At 51.8% G+C, this 20,048-nt stretch overlaps 1 protein-coding gene across 2 annotated transcripts; it reads left to right on the top strand.

Annotated features, from left to right (window-relative positions):
- The first annotated feature begins 8,187 nt into the window (after nucleotides 1-8,187).
- Nucleotides 8,188-17,678, top strand: ALKAL2 (ALK and LTK ligand 2). 2 transcript variants are annotated; one of them, XM_076000509.1, is made up of 6 exons: nucleotides 8,188-8,524; nucleotides 9,140-9,417; nucleotides 10,600-10,653; nucleotides 10,739-10,819; nucleotides 14,432-14,496; nucleotides 17,050-17,678. In XM_076000509.1, the coding sequence occupies exons 2-6, from the start codon at nucleotides 9,159-9,161 to the stop codon at nucleotides 17,050-17,052; spliced, it is 462 nt and encodes a 153-aa protein (XP_075856624.1). In that variant the 5' UTR covers nucleotides 8,188-8,524; nucleotides 9,140-9,158; the 3' UTR covers nucleotides 17,053-17,678. The 2 variants fall into 2 exon arrangements, with proteins under 2 accessions (XP_075856624.1, XP_075856623.1); XM_076000508.1 differs by having other exon boundaries at nucleotides 17,047-17,676.
- The last annotated feature ends 2,370 nt before the right edge of the window (nucleotides 17,679-20,048 follow it).

Here is a 20,048-nt window from a genome sequence, read left to right as displayed (position 1 = left end):
CCAACGCGGGTTCGTGGGGAAGGAGCAGGACGGCGGCACACGGCACCTCCCAGCCACGCAGGACTGCCGTGGGCCGTGGCCTGGGCTGTGGCACAGATGCAACCCCGCTACCTCAGTCCGGGGAGGCAGAGGTGGCCCTGACCAACTCCTGCCCACTTGCGTGCGTCGCACTCTGGTGGATTTTTCATGGGCTTTTTAGGCCACCTGTGCATTTCCTGTTACTTGTTACGGAAACCATGGCTGAATCTCCCGCGCCTAACTTTGAGGTCAGCTGCCCCGGCCTGAGCGTGGCGCCTTCACCGTGGTTGGCGCAGTGAGCGCGGTCTCAGTCTGGAGGGCAGGACCTCAGCAGCCTGACACGGGAACAGAGGGAAGAGAGCGGGGACGCAGGAGGGGCGGGGGGAGCGGAGGCCGGGTGAGGCGTGAGTGCTGTGCTGGGTCCCAGGGAGGGCCGGGAGGGGAGGGGAGGGGAGGGGAGGCGAGGGGACGCCACCTCGCTGTCGCCATCGGGGAGGGCGGCCAATGCCGCCAAGGGCCCCACCCTCGTCACCCCAGAACCCGCAGGCACCGTGTGTCGCAGAGTCCCGCTCAGCTGGAATAGTCTGCACCGGGGCTCCGACCTCCCGTGAGCACTGAGTCACCCGGGGTCTCTCCACGGCCCCTGTCTGGTTCCCTGCATGGGGGGGGGGGGCGCGGGTCCCGAGACACCCTGGGGGGCGACGCCCCAGCAGTGGGCCAGTGCGTCTCTGTGTGTGTCTATGTGTGTCTGTGTGTGCCTCTGTGTGTGTGTCTGTGTGTCTGTGTGTGATATGTCTGTGTTTCTCTGTGTGTGTCTATGTGTATCTGTGTCTATGTGTCTATGTGTGTCAGTGTGTCTATGTGTGTCTGTGTATGCCTCTGTGTGTGTGTCTGTGTGTGTCTGTGTATAGTGTGTATGTGTCTATGTGTGTCTGTGTATGTCTGTGTGCATGTGTCTGTGTGTGGCATGACTGTGTGTAGTGTCTATGTGTCTATGTGTGTGTGCATGTGTAGGTGTGTGGCATGACTATGTGTAGTGTGTATGTGTCTATGTATGTCTGTGTGCATATGTCTGTGTGTGGCATGACTGTGTGTAGTGTGTGTGTGTCTGTGTGTGTCATCTCTGTGTGTGTCTGTAGTGTGTATGTGTCTATGAGTGTCTGTGTGTGTCTGTGTGGTGTGTGTGTAGTGTGTATGTATCTGTGTGTGTCTGTGTGTAGTGTGTGTAGTGTGTATGTGTCGATATGTGTCTGTGTCTGTGTGGTGTGTGTGTAGTGTGTATGTGTCTATGTGTGTCTGTGTGGCATGTCTGTGTGTAGTGTGTATGTGTCTATGTGTGTCTGTGTGCATGTGTCTATGTGTGCCATGTCTGTGTGTAGTGTGTATGTGTTTATGTGTGTCTGTGTGTGTGTGCATTTGTCTTTGTGGCGTGTGTGTGTAGTGTGTACGTGTCTGTGTGTGTGTTTGTGTGTAGTGTGTCTGTGTGTGTGTGTGTTGGTTCAGATCTGTTTGAGACTCATTCATTGGATCTGACCAATATTTGTCCACATTTTTGGGAAAGAACAGCGCATACAGAAAGGGAATGAAAACTCATATAATATGAAAACCTCCTTGACCCTCGGAGAAGATTTTATGGAAAGTAGTAGCGATGATGAGAAAAACATTCGTAACAGTAATGCATCCTTCTCGATAACAAAAAGGCCTGCAGCACGCTTTTACGCATTTTCCCGGAGCCCCAGCGCCTGCTTAGCTTCTTGGCCTTGATGAGGCTTGCACAGGCAGACTCCCAAAGCAGAGAGCAGATATTTGTTCTAATGTTCTTAGGTAGCCATCAAAACTTAAAAATTAATATTAAAATAATTATCGTAAAATAAAATTAAAATGTAAAGAAATAATGTAAATAATTCTAAAACATCCACAAATTGGCTTAAAACTCCGTTTTTACATAGCGATGTAAAGAAATTTAGGTTAAAAAAATATAATAATGAATAGCTATTTTCCTTATGAAGTGCTTATTTGCTTTAAAAGTAAATTAGCCAGAGGTTCTTTAAATAACAAACATCCTTAGCATATTTACGATTCAGCTCAACTTAAATTTCACCTTCGTCTCAGGGACACACCGAAGCAATTACAGGCATATCCTCGGGGTCAGCCCGGAGAAAGCTCTCTGCACAACTCCGAGGTGGCATTCAGATGGGTTTCTGCAGATGCCAAACATTCGCAAGTGTCTGGGTGATTGATCTCATTTTTCCTTTCACATCCGATTGCAAGCAGACATTGACACAGAATGTAACAGTTTCTCAAAACCAAATGTGTTTTAAAAGATGGAGGAGATTATAATTACCAAACCCGTCCATAGGGGGCTATTCTTTCACAAGTCTGCTAATCACAAAGGTTCAAATAAAAGTTAAAATGTAATGAGCTCTTTCACTTCTTGTACATACAAATTATACATGTAAAGAAAGGCTGGGCCCAATGAAAGCCCCACTTTGGAGTTGATATAAATTTGTTTTCACTATTTTCTGCCACCACTCTGTGATTTCGATCTGCTGAAAATAAAAATGAAACTTCATAGTGTGGTATGTGCATGATGTTCAACATTCATATTAATGACTAATATTAATATTAATTAATATTAATTTAATTAAATTGATGTTGATATTAATATTCATCATTAATATTCATTAAGATTTGAGTGAGAACAAATCATCAGTAGCAAGAAGAGCCGCCAACCACTTTAAATAGCTATCAATTAATTTCAGCAAAAACAATCCCTTAAAAATTGATTTTTATGGCTAACACTTCAACTGGAAGTGCCTTTACAATTGTATCAGTTGATTCCAGGTGTTGTTTCAGCCTGGCCCTTCATTAGGGTGGTTACGTCTCGACGTCACTGAGTAAGAGCCATACCTGAAAAATAGTCAAGGAGCAAAGACTCTGAATGATGCAAACTGCATTTACTTCCTGCTACATACACCCAGCTACTAGGTTATAATGTAAATGCAATATACCTTCAATTGTTAAAATATACAAGGCGATTAAAATTTATTTTAATCTTGGTAAAATTATAGCAATTTAAAAATGCAGGCTAGAAAATAACGTGTTCCTTTTAAAGACGGAATCTCTTCTCAAATGTTCCTGCTCTCGGGAAAACAATAACCACCTGCCAAAACCCTACTTGAGCAAGGTATCATTCAGATTTTAATGTAACACCTTGAGAACTGATCATTATTATTCCTAATTTGATAATTTCTGAATGTGTGTTTTGAAAACATGTAGTAATGCTTACATATGAAATAAAAACAATGCACAGGCATGCTTGGGGAACATTGCAGGTTCGGTTCCAGTCCACCAAAATAAAGTGAATATTGCTTTATTGCAGGTCACGTGAATTTTTTGGTTTCCCAGTGCAAATAAAAGTTCATTTACACTATACCATAGTCCATTAAGTGTACCATAGTATTATGTCAAAAAAAAATGTAACACCTTAATTAGAAAACACTTTATTGCTGACAAATGCTGATGATCCCCTGAGCCTTCATCCATAGCAACCTTGCTGCAGCTGGGGGGGTCCCAACTCCATGCCGACGGCTGTGGACCGATCGGGGTGGTGGCGGCAGAAGGCCATGACAATCCCTGAAAATAAGAGGACGGTGAAGTCTGCCACATCCATTGGCCCTTCCTTTCACAAAAGACTTCTCTGCAGCATGTGATGCTCTTTGACACCATTTTACCCACCAAAGAACCTCTGTCAGAACCGGAGTTGATCCTCTCAAAACCTGCCGCTCCTTTACCAGAGAAGTGTATGGAATATTCCAAACCCTTTGTGGTCATCACCGCGGTGTCGCCGGCGTCTTCTCCGGGGGTGGGTGTCGCCTCAACAAGCCGCTTTCCTCTAGAGTTCTAATCGTTTCATACCTCAAGTTTAAGTCTGTTATCCAGCGTGAGTGGATTTTTGTGAGAGGTGAAAGGTGTGGGTCCTGCTATAGCCTTCTACGAGTGGCTATCCAGTTTTCCCAGCACCATTTATTGAAAAGGGATTCTTTTCCCCAGCGTATGTTTTTGTCTGCTTTGTCAAAGATTAGATGGCTATATGAGGATGGTTTTATATCAGGATTCTCAAGGCTGTGGAAACAGCCCAAGTGCCCATCAATCCAAGAATGGATTAATAAAATGTGGTATATGTACACCATGGAGTACTATTCAGCTCTAAGAAACAACGGTGATATAGCACATCTTATATTTTCCTGGTTAGAGCTGGAACCCATACTAAGTGAAGTTTCCCAAGAATGGAAAAACAAGCACCACATATATTCTCCAGCAAACTGGTATTAACTGAGCAGCACCTAAGTGGACACATAGGTACTACAGTAATAGGGTATTGGGCAGGGGGGAGGGGGGAGGGGGAAGGTATATACATACATAATGAGTGAGATGTGCACCATCTGGGGGAGGGTCATGCTGGAAACTCAGACTTGTGGGGGGAGGGGGGAAAGGCATTTATTGAAACCTTAAAATCTGTACCCCTATAATATGCCGAAATAAAAAAAAAAAAAAAAAGAAGTCGCTTTCTTTGCTCATCCACAAGAAGCCACTCCTCCTCTGTTGTTTTGTCATGAGACTGCAGCAATTCAGCCACATCTTTGGCTCCACTTCTAACTCTAGTTCTCTTGCTATTTCCACCACCTCTGCAGTGACTTCCTCCACTCAAGTCTGGAACCCCTCGGCGTCACCAATGAGGGTGGGAATCAACTTCTTCCAGACTCCTATTAATGCTGATTTTTTTTTTTTTTTTGAGACAGAGTCTCGCTTTGTTGCCCAGGCTAGAGTGAGTGCCGTGGCATCAGCCTAGCTCACAGCAACCTCAAACTCCTGGGCTCAAGCGATCCTCCTGCCTCAGCCTCCCGAGTAGCTGGGACTACAGGCATGTGCCACCATGCCCGGATAATTTTTTCTATATATATTAGTTGGCCAATTAATTTCTTGCTATTTATAGTAGAGACGGGGGTCTCGCTCTTGCTCAGGCTGGTTTCAAACTCCTGACCTCGAGTAATCTGCCCGCCTTGGCCTCCCAGAGTGCTAGGATTACAGGCGTGAGCCACCGCGCCCGGCCAATGCTGATATTTTGATCTCCTGCCAGGAATCATGATGTTCTCGGTGGCATCTAGGATGGTGAATCCTTCCCAGATTAGCATAATGATTGAACAAGTATGATGATTCATTTTAAAACATGTTGTTAATATATATTTATTTTAGAAGTCTTTGAAGCCAGTTAATATTTGTCTAAAATTAAATATGTACCTTTTGGGGAGAAGAGAAAAATGATTGCAGTTGAAAACTCTGGAACTTTATACTTTTTATAAATTGAAAAAATAACTTAACTTGCCTATCTCATGACATCAATACACAGTGCAGAATGTAGATGACATTCAATTTTTTTTTAAATCTCTGCGCAGTTTTCTTCCTGTGATTCCATACAGTTTTCTCAAAAAGAAAACCAAACTAAATCAAATCTACCAAAATATGTTATTTTTTTGTCAGTAATCCTAGAATACAGTTTGTTGCTCATTTTGTCTCTTATCTTTTTGGCTTCTTGCACCCTTGACAGTACAAACTTGTTCACTTAGTATAAAGAAGGAAATTAAATTATTTAATGTGAATATATCACCTCTTCTTGCCTGAAAACAGATGGCAAAAATCATAGTGATGACTATAAGTGACTTATCTTCAGCTTTTTGTAGTAGGAAACATTGTATTTTCTTGTGTCAAACTTTTTTGGTGACAATCACAGAATCACACAGTTTTAGATTTTGGGGCCATCTAGCCCAACCACCTCACGTTACACAGAAAGCACCAGAGAGACCAAGCGATTTGTCAGCCCGGCTTCCCGATGAGCTGGCCGGGCCTCACGTAGCCTTGGCCTCGGTGGACTGAGCAGACGCCAACCAAGCACGCTGACCGTGGGCGCAACCCCCAGCTGCAGGTGCACACACGAAAGGCCGTGCACACCGCTTGTTCTCAGTCGCTGGAGGGACACACGGGACTCCCCCCCACACACAGGGAAGGCGTGAGGGGTCCCGCGACCAATCCCTGCACTTGCCCAGGGGCACTGTCCACACGCCTTGGGGACCGGAGAGTCCCAGGAGTTCATGCTGAGAATGTCACTGACCGGAAAGCCCAGTAAAGATTAATAAATGGGCACACAGTTGTAAGTAGGCTTTTGAAAGTCCGTGCAAGTTGTTTATGTAAAAGGCAGGGCACCTCGAGTAATCTTAGCAGAGACCTTTGCAAACATGAATCAATGAATGAAATGTCCGACCCTTAATTGCCAGCTTTCATGAACCCAGATGCCAGCCAGGCACCAGCTCTGTGGCCTTGTTCACGCCAGCGTCTCCGGCTGGGCAGAGGGACCCCGCACAGCCCCGTGGCGGGAAGGTCGCTCAACGAATCCATTTGTCCGTCCCACTAAAAACTGCAAAATAAAAAAGGATGACATTGATTATAATACTAGCAAGGCTGCCTTGGTTTGTAGAATTTGCATAGGGGGGTGGCAGGGCAGAACCTACTGGTATTTTTTAAGGGAAAAAATGTAGCTTTTGATTTTGCAAAATAAAATAGTATTGAATAATAACTCTTAAAATAGTATTGTAAGAGAGTCCATGGAAATTTAAAGTAATGTGTGATCAGGCTAATTTCTTCTTTTCCTTTTTTTTTTTTCACCATACTAAGATTTTTTCCCAAAGACTATTTTACACCAAACTATTTTACAAAAATAAAATCTTCGCGGGTTTCTCTTACCTGGGTGGGAACTGCGGCCGGGCGGGGGCGCAGGGAGGCCGTTATCAGCAGGCGTCGCTCTTGCAGGAGGGACTAACGTTTCTTCTTGTGCTTGCAAAGGGAGAAAGGAGAAATCCCTCATTTTATCTGCCTAAATCTGTTTGACGTGAAATTTTACTTTTCCTGAGTGTATTTTAGCAGAAACGTTCACATCTCGGTCATATTGCTTGGCGGACAAAAAAAAACCTTCTGCGAAATCAAACCATTTGCTCTCAAACGGAGCAGATAACCAGACCCCAAGGAGGGCGGGCTGACACCCCGTCTCTGCCCCCTGCCCACCCCACCTGCCTCACACTTTCTTCCCGAGGAAACAGACCAGTGGCGGGAGGGTGGGGAGCGTGGCGGTGGAGAGGAAGATGGAGAGGAAGACGGAGGGTTCCCGAGAGGGTCCCCGCAGACCCGGGCTGGGAGCGGGCGCACGTGCCTTCGCGCTGCCATCGTGCAAGGGCGCCTTGGTGGTGGCGGCTTCAATGCTCGCCAGGCTCTCGCCTCTGGTGCTGCACTTGCAACGCCTTTCGCCATCGGATCGCCGACTTGGAGGGCGTCCAGCTCTTGCTCAGAAAGCGCCGACAAAAGGGGAAAGTGCGCAATTGATTGATAATACATTTTACAAGAAAAAAAACAAAATTAAAGGAAGCAAATTGTCGAACTCTTCGCAAATGTGCCTGGCTACATCCCAGGAACCAAACTTTCCCAGAGACCAGCCCTGCAGTCGAGTGCCCTCCTGCGGGCGTCTCCGAGCCAGGGGCGCAGGGCCCCGGCTGGCCGGACCGCTCAGTTTGGAGACAGCCCGGCGCGCGGGCGGCGCTGTCCCGGCTGGTCCCCGCGCGGGGGTCTAGCGAGGGGCGCGGGTCCTGCCCCGCCGCCCGGCCGGCTGCGCACCACCGGGGCTCCCGGGCGCCCGCCCTCCCGCTCGCCCAGCCCCGCCCGCTGGGCCGCCCCGCCGGGGACCCGGGCTTGGGCGCTGCGGCCGCTCGGGGTCCCCAGGGCGGCCCCAGGACGCCGGCGGATCCCCCCAAAACGGAGAGACTCTAATTGACTTATTAAATGTCGACGCAACCAGGCAGCTCCTTTTTTAATAGCCCAAGATCTACATTTAGACAAAAACAGAGCCGGGTTCCTGGTAAAGGCGTTTCTTCTCATCCTGTCACAAGTGACAGGAACGAAGGGAAATAGACCGAGGGAGGGGGCAGGGGCGGGCGGGGGAGGGGAGCGGGGAGGGGAGGAGGAGACGCGAGCGCGGGCGTGGGGAGGAGGGAGGCGGCGGGGTGGAAGCGGACGGGGGAGGGGAGACGGGGAGGAGACCGCGGGGTGGGGCGGGGGCCGGGGGTGTCTGACGAAGATCCGCACCGGGGTACGGGCACTTCTGAGGCTGCTAATTAAAGGCGCGCTCGGAGCCCTCGGGGACCCGCCTGACGTCGGCGGGCGCGGGGATAAGAAGCGCCCCGAGGTCCGAGGCGGGACTCGGAGCCGGCGCACCCCGGGGCGGCCGCGGTCCAGCGCTGGGAGCCGCCAAGTCACCGCGTCCCCGCGTCCCGTGCGCTCTGCGAGCCAGGCGCTGCGGGGCATGGAGTAGCGGGGCGCGCGTGGCCGGGCGCGGGGACAGACGCCGGGGCGGACGCGCGGACAGACGGCCGGACGCCACCGCGGCTCCCGGGCGAGGACGCAGGTAACCGGCCGGCTCCGACGCGCAGATGGCCGTGGGAGGCGCGGGCAGGTGCTGGCCCGGGATTCCAGAACCCGGCACGGCGGGCGGCAGGAGCCAGGGTACTGCTCCGGGGCTCCTGGGCGGGTTTCGGGGACTCGGAGCCGGCTGGGGCGACCACCGCACAAAGGCAACGCTGGGAACTTGAGCGCAGCAGCCCGGCGGGGCGCGCGGCGCTGCTTTCTCGGAGAGGGGTGGGTGTGCAGGCCCGACCCCTCCAAACGTCCGCCCCGGGCGGAGAAGCAGCCGCCCGGGCGCCGCGCGGCTTCCAAAGGTTACAGAAAGTTGCGCTGAGGCCGGGCACCGCGGGGCTCCGGGGACGATGCCATCTGGGCGAAAGTTAGGGGCGAGCGGGGGCGCCCGGGGGGCGGGGCGGGGGCTCCTCTCGGCTCCGCCTGCTGCGCTCACCGTGCCGGGACCTCAGCGGGCACCTCCGCCGCCGTCGCCCTCACCTGCGGTGACCGGGGCCGCGCGGGGCGCCCTCCTTGGGGTCCGGGTCCCGGCGGCCGCGGCCCGAGCGGGTGTGGCTGCCCTCGGCCGCCGCTGACTTTCTCTCCGGCCCCTCGCCCTCCCCGCCAGCCTGGGACCCGAGCGGACGATGCGCTCACCCGGGCGCCCCCTCCTCCTGGGGCTGCTGCTGCTGCTGCTGCCGGCGGCGGGGCCCGGCCGGGCGCGCGCGGAGCCCGGGGAGCCGGCGGACGGGCGGGCGCTGCTGCGGCTGCTCGTGGAGATCGCCCAGGAGCTCAAGCAGCACCAGGCCGGGGAGCACGCGCGGCTGCGGCTGCTCGGCGGGCAGCTCTGCGCCCCGGGCCGCGGGCACGTCCTGGACTTCCCTTCGCCGGAGGAGCAGAGAGTCGGTGAGTGCGGGGCATGTGCGCGAAGGAGACGCGTCTTCCAGAAGCACGTTTCAAAAAGAGAAATCCATTTCGATCATTTTTTTTTAAGGAGAATTTCTTTTTAAAGAAAAAGAGTAGCAATAGGGTGTCTCCGCAAAGGCTCCGCGCAGATAAGCCATCCCAGTCTGCCTCTGGCACGTGCGAGCTGGCTGTTGCCCAGGTCACTGATTTCCGCGCGGAACTGAGAAAGACGTGTCCCAGAGCCCCCGGAGAAGAGGCCTTTCCCAGAGTGCTGCCCCAGGGGGAATTTCCCAGGAAAGCATGGAAGCCTTTAATGCTTTCCTGACACAATTGGGTCAGATATGATAAGGTCAATTTTCTATAGACCAGCTAAAGTTGGGAGTGAATGAGGACCGGCACTAGGGCGACGCGCCACCTCCCCAGGGTAAGATGCGCTCGCAGCGCCCCCTCCGCGGAGGCCCAGAAGGCGGAACAAAGGTGGCACCGCCAGAGCCACAGCCGGGGAGTGCGAAGTGCCTGCGGATTGCCGGAGAAAAGCAAAACCGAAGGCTGAAATCAGAGACTGATGCTTGCTGGTTCGCTGTGCGGAGAACTGGGAGCTGTGTCTCACGCCCCAGGCGTGAATGGGACGCGTGTTTCCATTCATTTACACAGCCAGCCTTGCTCACAGGTGGTCTCAGAGGCATTTACTCCTTGTTCTGAGTGTCTCTCTAGAAAGAGTAACGTTCCCTGACAGTGTTGGGGCTGGGGGGTGGGGGTGGGGTTGAAGGGTCAGGTTTCCTTTCTAGAGCTCTGAAACGTGGTGAGTTTTAATTCCCAAGCTCTTCAAAATGAAAGTGTCTGAAAGGGATTTACTAGACTAACCTGTTTTGTTTGTTTGTTTTTTCCAAAAATCCATTCTCCACCTTGTAACTTTATGGGCTCTGTCTCTACCCTAGTGGCAGAGGACAGAAAGGTAATATTGGCGCTTTATGAGCAGTTAATACCATCTGGAGAAAAATAAGGCCCCGATTATGATGTGCCCCATCCAACACCACGGTGCCCCCACTCCGGTGTTTTTGGTGCAGGGCAATATGGCTAACGCAGATTTCCCGTAAATTTTCTTCAACGTTCACTTAAGATCACATTTTTTTAAAAAATGCGTCATTCAGATAATATGATAATTTCTTTTCCCTGAAACAGAAATTGTTCCTCGAGACCTGAGGATGAAGGACAAGTTCTTGAAACACCTTACAGGTAAGTGTTATACTCCTCCCTCGCCTCTCCCTGGGCTCCCCGGCCGCGCGAGCCTTCATGCTCTGTCTCCCCCCGCCCACTGCAGGCCCTCTGTACTTCAGTCCCAAGTGCAGCAAACACTTCCACAGGCTTTACCACAACACCAGAGACTGCACCGTCCCCGCATGTAAGTAGCAGCTTCAGAGCTCTCTGTGACAGGTATGAGCGAGCGCGGTGTAGACAGTGGCCGTCAGCCCCTCTGTGTCACCAGGCAGGCCCCGTAACTCAGGCTAGCTGGAGCCCGCTCCTCAGCGGTGCAGCTGGCCTGACGCTGAAGAAGATGACCAACCTCTGCATCAGCCAACGCCAAGCTGAAAAGTGCTTGCAGTCACTGGAACGTCAACTTTTTTGAGATGGGCCACCGAGCTCTTCCATTCATTCACACTCTCCTTTTGTTCCTCGACCCTGGCAAGGCGCCCTGTTTGCCTCCGCTCAGCGCTCAGCGGTGACAATCAAACAAACGCTAGGAGCTGCCCGGGGCTCACTCTGCGGTAGGAAGAATCAGGTTGGCCTGCACCTTTCCAGTGGAGCTCCCTCCAGCGACTTTTTTTCCATCAGTCATTATAACCTCATCACCCAGGAATTTTATTGCTATTTCAAAATTCTGTTTTTTTTTTTTTTGGCTGGCTTCATCTCCAGTTCGGAAATACAGAGCTGCCCTCAAGCCGGGGGACCTGGGCACGAGGCTCGGCCCCTCTGGCCATGCTCTTAGCCGTACCGTCCGAGCCCCGAGGCCAGCACACACTCCCTGTGGAGTCTGGTCTTTATAGTTCTCACCCTACCCCACCCCACGTCCATGCCACATGGACACGGGACGCTGTGGCTCCGTGTTCTTCTTTTGAGATGGAATCACCTTGTGTTTGAGAACTATTAACCTGCTTCCTGGGGCCAGAGAACCCTGTCATTTTTATTGCTTACATGTGCATTTATTTTATATTAAATATTGTCTTACAATGATAGGATCATAGACCCTAAACTTGGAAGTGGCCTTCGGGTCGTCACATCTCATTTTTTAACCTCTGGGTGAGGAGGCAGACTGCCACACAGATGCCAGCATCGCAGCTAGGAGGAAGGTCCACGCCCGCAGCCGCTACCGCCTTTTGCTCAGATGCTGACACCAGACTCCTGGTCACAGCCCACCCTGGGCCACCGGGGGCGGGAGGAAAGCCGACAGGCCTGTGCGTGGAGATCCTGGCTCCTCAGGCGGTTTCCGCCTCTTCTCAGCCCACCGAGAGCTGCAGGGCAGAAGCCGGACCACTTCGGTGCTGCCTCAGGCTGCATCAAGGACACCCCTGGAACCTGGAATGTCAGAGCTGAAGGAGCTTTGCGCCTTCTCACTCCAAGTGTGGCCCCACAGGGAGCTTGCCGAAATGCGGAGCTAAGCCTCGCCCGGACGGCTGCAGACTCTGCACTGTAACAAGGTCCCCAGACCTGTGCGTCACACCAGGGCTCCGGGGGCGTCTCTGACCCTGGGGTTGCACAGGGCGGCTGCTCAGCGGGGTCCCCGACGTGCTGCACGTGACCTGCTCGTTGATGAGGTCAGCCCTTGACTCACACACTCTGACGGCCATGACGTGTGATCTCTCTGGGAAAACACATTCTAGAAAGCACAGTGCCACCTAGGAAGAGGAGCAGTGAAGCCAGGAATTCAGACAACCCAGCCGCCAGGAGTCAGATATGTTTTCCCTTTGAACCCAGACAAGATGTGCTCTAAATATTTAGAAGGTATAATTTTGGAAGTACAGTTATGCTATGTATCTAACATATTATGCACATTTATTGTTGATCTGCTCATTCATTCAGATTTTCATTATGAGCTCTGCCATTTTCAAGTCCTTCAAGGATTTTGCTGTTCTTCAGAAATAAGCTCTAGTAATTTATAAGCTACTGCAGCTTTCCAAAGAACCTCATCCTGAGGGAATTCTCTTATGGCCGCAGTCATTAAACCTCCTCACTTACTTTCTCTGGGGAAGCACCTGTCTGAACAGTGGAGAGGGGCCTTCAGAGACAGGGGACGGAGCGGTCTGCATGCAGAGACAGGGGACAGCAGTCCGTGTGCAGACACGGGACGGTGCAGTCTGCATGCAGAGACAGGGGACAGCAGTCTGCGTGCAGAGACGGGACGGTGCAGTCTGCGTGCAGAGACAGGGGACAGCAGTCTGTGTGCAGAGACGGGACAGCAGTCTGCGTGCAGAGACAGGGGACAGAGCGGTCTGCGTGCAGAGACAGGGGACAGAGCGGTCTGCGTGCAGAGACAGGGGACAGAGCGGTCTGCGTGCAGAGACAGGGGACGGAGGGTCTGCGTGCAGAGACAGGGGACGGAGGGTCTGCGTGCAGAGACAGGGGACGGTGCAGTCTGCGTGCAGAGACGGGACAGAGCGGTCTGCGTGCAGAGACGGGACAGAGCGGTCTGCGTGCAGAGACAGGGGACGGAGGGTCTGCGTGCAGAGACAGGGGACGGAGCGGTCTGCGTGCAGAGACGGGACGGAGCGGTCTGCGTGCAGAGACAGGGGACGGTGCGGTCTGCGTGCAGAGACAGGGGACAGCAGTCTGCGTGCAGAGACAGGACGGTGTGGTCTGCGTGCAGAGACGGGACGGAGTGGTCTGCATGCAGACACAGGGGACGGAGGGGTCCACATGCAGAGACAGGGGACAGCAGTCTGCGTGCAGAGACAGGGGACGGTGCGGTCTGCGTGCAGAGACAGGGGACGGAGCGGTCTGCATGCAGACACGGGACGGAGGGGTCCGCGTGCAGAGACAGGGGACAGCAGTCTGCGTGCAGAGACGGGACGGAGGGTCTGCATGCAGAGACAGGGGACGAAGGGTCTGCGTGCAGAGACAGGGGACGAAGGGTCTGCGTGCAGAGACGGGACGGAGTAGTCCGCGTGCAGAGACGGGACAGTTCGGTCCGTGTGCAGAGACAAGGGACGGAGCGGTCCGCGTGCAGAGACTGGACGGAGCGGCCCACGTGCAGAGACGGGACAGTTCGGTCCGCGTGCAGAGACAGAGGACGGAGTGGTCTGCGTGCAGAGACAGGGGACGGAGGGGTCCTCGTGCAGAGATGGGACGGTGCGGTCTGGGTGCAGAGACAGGGGACCGAGCAGTCTGCGTGCAGAGACAGGGGACGGAGCGGTCCGCGTGCAGAGACGGGACGGTGCGGTCTGCGTGCAGAGACAGGGGACCGAGCAGTCTGCGTGCAGACAGGGAATGCTGCGGTCTACGTGCAGAGACAGGGGACGGTGTGGCCTCCTCCCTCACCCAGTCCAGGTCTCTGCTCCGCTACCTGACTTACTGCCCACTGTCTTTGGAATTTTAATGCAGGTGTCTCTGTGTCATAGTCGATTCAGGTCGGGGCTCAGTCTGCAGTGACCTTAAAGTTAAGTAGCACAAGGATGTGGAAAGACTCTCTCCCAGGAAGCGAAGCTCTGACAGCCACTGAGGGAGGAAGGGGCAGCCAGGCATGGCTGTGCCCGCCGTTCTGCATCTGCCCCCCCACAGCCGCCAATTACATCATCCAACTGCTGCCACGTGACGCCAAAGCCCTTCAAGTACCATAAATTATTAAGCCAACAACTCGGAGAACCCATGATTTCACATGACAGCCTCCCATATTGCTCCCAGGGAATTCAGAATATTTAAAGAAATAAATGGCCTTAGCAGTTAACATCTTGCAAAAAAAGACTGTGTTTCAGTGTTGTTCAAGTGACTGACAAAAGCCTGTGCCTTGTTTCCGCTGCAGACTATAAAAGATGCGCCCGGCTTCTCACCCGGCTGGCCGTCAGCCCCGTGTGCACGGAGGGCAAGGTGAGCCATACACAGACCCGCCGGGGGGCACACCCTGGACATCAGAGTCCCATTTGGGACACGAAAGAATCACGGGGGCTCAGAAACATCCTTTGGCTGATAGCTCTACTTTTGAGTAACGTTGACACAACACGCAGATCATCTCAAAACGCTGGCCATAAGCAACAGGTGCTGCCTACTGGCCTGGCCACCGCACCTTGGGCAGTGCCGCACGCCATCCACGTGGTGACCCGGTCCTGCGTGTCACTCTGAAACACAGCCCGCCAGCTCACCAATTTCCGCACGTGACTAAAGGCACTAACCAGGCACACTCTCGAAACCACGCCTATCCCATTAGCTCTCACTCACTGATCAACACGCACAGCAAGTACATGACTATACATGACTACCCGTGTCCCTGCAAACATTCATAACACCTGGTCGGCGTGTGAGGTGGGGTCTGTCACCATGCCGATAAGCCCGTTAAGAACAGTGACCCTCTTTGCATGCTTCTGTCAGTGCTGTTCTTGCATAACCTCCAAGGGTGAAAGCGCAAATGCATCAGCAGCTTGCGGGCTGGACGCCGCGCCTTGGCCTCCCGAGGGCGGAGTGACGTGTGGCCATCCGTCAGCTGCACACGCAGCGGCCACACTGGAGGGCAGGGCTTCATCTTCCTGATGCAGACGCCACAGATTCCAGTCACTGTAGACAGCGAGACAGACTTCACCGTCACCGACTGCACACTTGCCGTTCACGCATCACCGCATGCTGGGCTGCGCCACGAGCAAGACCTGCCTCCTGCCCACGGGTGCCTGTGCCCCCAGGCTGGCCAGCCGCCCAGAAAAGCTTAGCACCGGGAACACGGCCGCTCCCCCGTGGCTCCCTGTCTCACGCAGGAGAGCGGCGCGCTGTCCCACGCAGACGTGCGCGCGGATAGGCACCGACGCTGGGTGAGGCACGGTGGGTCCCGGCACGTCCTGAGCCAGTTGCCGCAGCAACAGGAGGAATGGCATCAGGAGGGGACCGTGGGACTGCACCCGGCACGTCCTGCCACACTTCTCTCTGGAGGAGGTGGCGGCAGTCTGTCCCTCGTCTCATTCCGATACCGTTTCTCACCCGCTGCCTCTGTGGCTCGCAGAAAATGCTTTCCTTTTTAAATCAATGAACGGATGCATATTTCTGCATGTCACCCAAAGCGATATGCCAGGGGAGATGAGAATGTTGTTTTCATTAACACCCTGCTTGCTCATCTTTACCGTTAAATCACCCTTGTTTACAGAGATAAACCAGGCACATGCTTAGAAAAAACTTCCATTTACTTACAAGCAGGGAGAACAGGTGAGCTGGTGCAGGTGACCTGGAGTGAGGTCATCATCAGTGGTGCTTAAACCCTCGGGTGGAATCGATGCCGCCGGTCCTACAGCACTGGGTCTCCCGTGGGCACAGCCCAGGAGAGCTGGGAGGCACGTGGTCCTGGCGGGCCGGCTGCCGTGGCCTTGATACTCCGCACCTCTGCCCTTCCCATCACTTCCCCGCCCTACACACCAAATCAGAGTCTGGCTGGGTGAAGAAACACAGGAAAGGCAACAGGATTGAGGCACCTGCTCAGGTTCCCAACAGGGCACCTGCTTGACAGCCAAGAAATGGGCAGAGCTTAAAACACCAACACTCCTTCCTGTTAGCTGTAATGATTTCGAGCCTTGCCCTGAACTGGCTCGTTACCACGGCACAGGTGCATCCCAGGCCTTCTCTGTACTTAGCAGGCGAGGCTGCAGAAGAGACCCCTCTCCCTACACCACACATTACCTCATCTTTCTGAAGGCCGAGAGTCTGACAACAGCAGGGCTCCTGCAGGGAGGGGTCCTGCACCTGTGACCTCACAGCAAATCCGTCCCTGTCCCATTCTGAAGCTTAGGGACCGAAAGGAACTCACATTCGCAGCAACCCTCCCTAACAGTCAGACATGCTTGCTCGGCTGTCTGGACTCACGGGTCGGTTAAATAAGAAGCCTGAGTTCTGGAACATTCTCAAAGAAATGTAGTTTTGAGTAGTGAGCACCTAGTTTAGTTGATCACATGCAGCCTAATCTTAGTAACCTAGAAGTTTATCATTCTTTTAAAAATAAATAGCATGCCAATGGCCTAGATAGTCTACCATGGAAGGCTAGAAACAAGTGTCTGGTCTTGATTAAATTATTAGCTTTGCCAAGCCCGTGAGCACTGAGGTGTAAGGCAACCCATCGATTTCTCAGCTCAGACTGCCGCAAATTCTAAACTGTCGTGGACTGGATCGCTGAGGATTCTGACAGCAGACGCAAGACGAAGCACTATTCCTTAAACTTTAGTAAGCATGCACATGTATTTATGGTTTCCAGTCCTTTAGCATAGCAGACATGTGGTAGCTACATACTAAGTCACACAAAATAAAAGAGGCCACACTTTTGAGAACACAGAGAAATACACCTGCACACTGAGATCCCTTATGTTTACGAATGTTCTGTCCTATGACTGACAGGCCTTCTAGAATTGGTAAGTGTGAACAGCTGTGTGAACCCGATGTGTTTCTTTCCAGCAGTGAGCAGCGCAGTGCGGGAGTGAAGCAGCAGCACACAGGAACCACGAGAAGTGCCTTGGAAACCAGCAGGGAAACAGCTACTATCTTTATAAACACACTCCCTCCTCAACAAGAGATTTATTTTTGCAGACTTCCATAGTTCCTTTGAGTTTTGTATGTTGTCGACGCTGTTTGCAGATATATATTCGGTAATCAGCAAACTCGACAGTGATACCTGCCACTGTTCTAGAAAATGAGAGAACACTGTGCATTCGATGTGCAGTGCTATAACGTACAGAGACTATTCCATTTCCCTGATTAGGTGAAGTCACAAAGAATATTTCTTTAGACATATAGGCAGAATCTGAAACTATATTTTCATATAGCATACAGTATGATTTGATATTTTATATTACTTTTACAATTAAATTCCCAGAGTTTAATTTGAAATGGCATGAAAATTTAAAAAAAAAAAAAAAAAGAAAAGTTCAGGCGTGTTTTGGAGACAGTAGAGTGCAAATCCGTGAGTATCTCCAGGCGAATCGCGTTTGTCCTCCGTACAACTGTGAAACAGTTCTCCAGCTGTCGTGCAATATGTAAATACTGTAAATAACACAGGAATAAACGAGGCGTTTGTTATAACGCACTGTCTTCCACGTGACTCCTTACCTCTCTCGCGCTCAGCGCTGGGGCGCAGACGGGCAGCTCTGCCGAGACCACGGCACAGAGCGCCACAGAGTGGAAAAGGTGTAAACAAATGAAACTGAAAGCCTAAGAACTTCTGTAAGGGATAATTAGAATTTTTTTTTTATTTATTTATTTTTGAGACAGAGTCTCACCCTGTTGCCCAGGCTAGAGTGAGTGCCGTGGCGTCAGCCTCGCTCACAGCAACCTCAGACTCCTGGGCTCAAGCGATCCTCCTGCCTCAGCCTCCTGAGTAGCTGGGACTACAGGCATGCACCACCACGCCCGGCTAATTTTTTCTATATATATATATTTTTAGTTGGCCAATTAATTTCTATTTTTAGTAGAGATGGGGTCTCGCTCTTGCTCAGGCTGGTCTCCAACTCCTGGCCTTGAGCGATCCTCCCGCCTCGGCCTCCCAAAGTGCTAGGATTACAGGTGTGAGCCACCGCACCCAGCCCTAGAATTGTTTTTAAAGTAGAAGGCACTACGTGGTGACATAATTTCTGAGGACGGACTGATTTAGTGGAAAGCAAATCCCGGGCCAGGTCAGAGCCATCGTCCCCCGTGTGATTCTGTGATCACGCAAACACTAAACGAAGACGAACCACGGCTGCTAAGCAGTCTCAGACTTTTTATGAGTAGACGTATTTTAAACAAATCTAGTTGGATTCAATTTTTAAAGATAAGTTGAATCCAGCAGAGCAGTGAGTTTCTCTGTCACATGAGCCCTTGTAAACAGATGGCGCTGTCCGGATACGGCCACACGGCCAGAGCAGAGATAAGTCCTACGACTTTTGTTTGAAGATCTGTATTCATATACAGAAACATTAAAGAAAACCAACAACAGGATGTACAAACATAAAGGAACAGAAAAAGAGTAAGAAATTGCTTGACTTTGACATTAAGCAATTACTGAGTGGCAAGAACAGGGTGCCTTCTGTTCTCACAGAGTCCCGTTTCCAAATCGCTTTAGGGGTATCATGACCAAATACCCACTCTGTTTAACATCCCAAGTCTTCCACATGTTTGAGTCACTCCACCAGGAGCAAGACTCACTTGCTCGGCGGGCAAGCCGCCGTCCTGTGCTGACACCGTGGCCCTCCCACGTGGCATGGTGGGGAAGCCACTCCCCTCATGTGGCGGGTACCAGCGAGGCCAGGATCAAACAGCCCTCTGCACCCTGGGACCCTCATGGTACTGAGGCCAGAACAGGCACCCAGAACAGGAGTCATGGTCTCCCCTTCCTCTAAACTCTTCCTATACTTTTGAGCAATGATCCACTCAGCCTTTGGATAAGCACTGATTTTTTTTTTTTTTACTAAAAGTTCTCCCAGGATTTGAAGTCACCAAGGATGACTGGAGGATCGAGACAGGGAGGACACCACACTGTCACTCCCCTGCCCCACAGGGGCCCAGCCTGGGGTGCGGCCCACCCAGGTGGTGCTTGGGCAAAGCCGCTTCTGGGACAAGGAGCCTCAGACTTCCTTCATGAAAGAGGCATCATGCATGGGGCAGCAACGTGCTTTTTCCATCATTTTACTTCCTAATACTGAAGGTAAACATGCACATATGCCATCACAGATCATCTAAAGGACAAGACAGGCAATGCTTCCGAACGTTTCCTCGCTTGTCAGTAAAACAGCAGGCAGACACCAGATGTATGTCTCGGTTGTATTTTTGTTAACACCCCAGTTTATTATGAAAACAATCTTTTCTGACATATCCATCTGAATTTGAGATTACCTAAAAGTACACAGAAATTACCTATATTTGCCTATAAATTTATTAAATACTGATGAACAAATACCATTAACATACCAATATTTAAGCATGCCAACATCAGAGAACTTTTTCCAACTTTTTAAATTAGTTTTTCCCAACTAAGCCAATTTAGATTTGACATGTGGGTTACGTATGCATAAGAAAACAGACATATTCCTCAACTGACCACAGATAAACCAGCATTCAAGTGCCCTTCTCTCTGGATATAACTAAGTTTGCGGAGGAAAAGTAGTTCGAATGGGAGCAGATGAGCTGACCTCCTCAGGAAATGAGCTAGACAGAAATCAAAAAGTACTGAAGGTGCTAAAGATGGATTCCACAGACCCTTCTTTTTCCTGTCGTTTAAACATGCCAGTGTGCACTGTGGGTGTATGTGGATTAAAACGCTTCTAATCCAGACTGTGAGCTCCTTCGAGGGGGAGAGGGCACTGCCCACCGAGCCATCCACACGAACCTGCTCAAGAGGTAGATGAGATTATCTAAGTCGCAAGAGGCTTAGATGATGCCCTGGGCCTTAAGTGAGGTTTACACTTCATTGTGTTTTGTTTCGT

Source organism: Microcebus murinus, chromosome 3, assembly GCF_040939455.1.
Source record: "Microcebus murinus isolate Inina chromosome 3, M.murinus_Inina_mat1.0, whole genome shotgun sequence".
Lineage (NCBI taxonomy): Eukaryota > Metazoa > Chordata > Mammalia > Primates > Cheirogaleidae > Microcebus > Microcebus murinus.
Note: the sequence above shows the minus strand (reverse complement) of the source record. Positions and strands in the feature narration are given on the sequence as shown.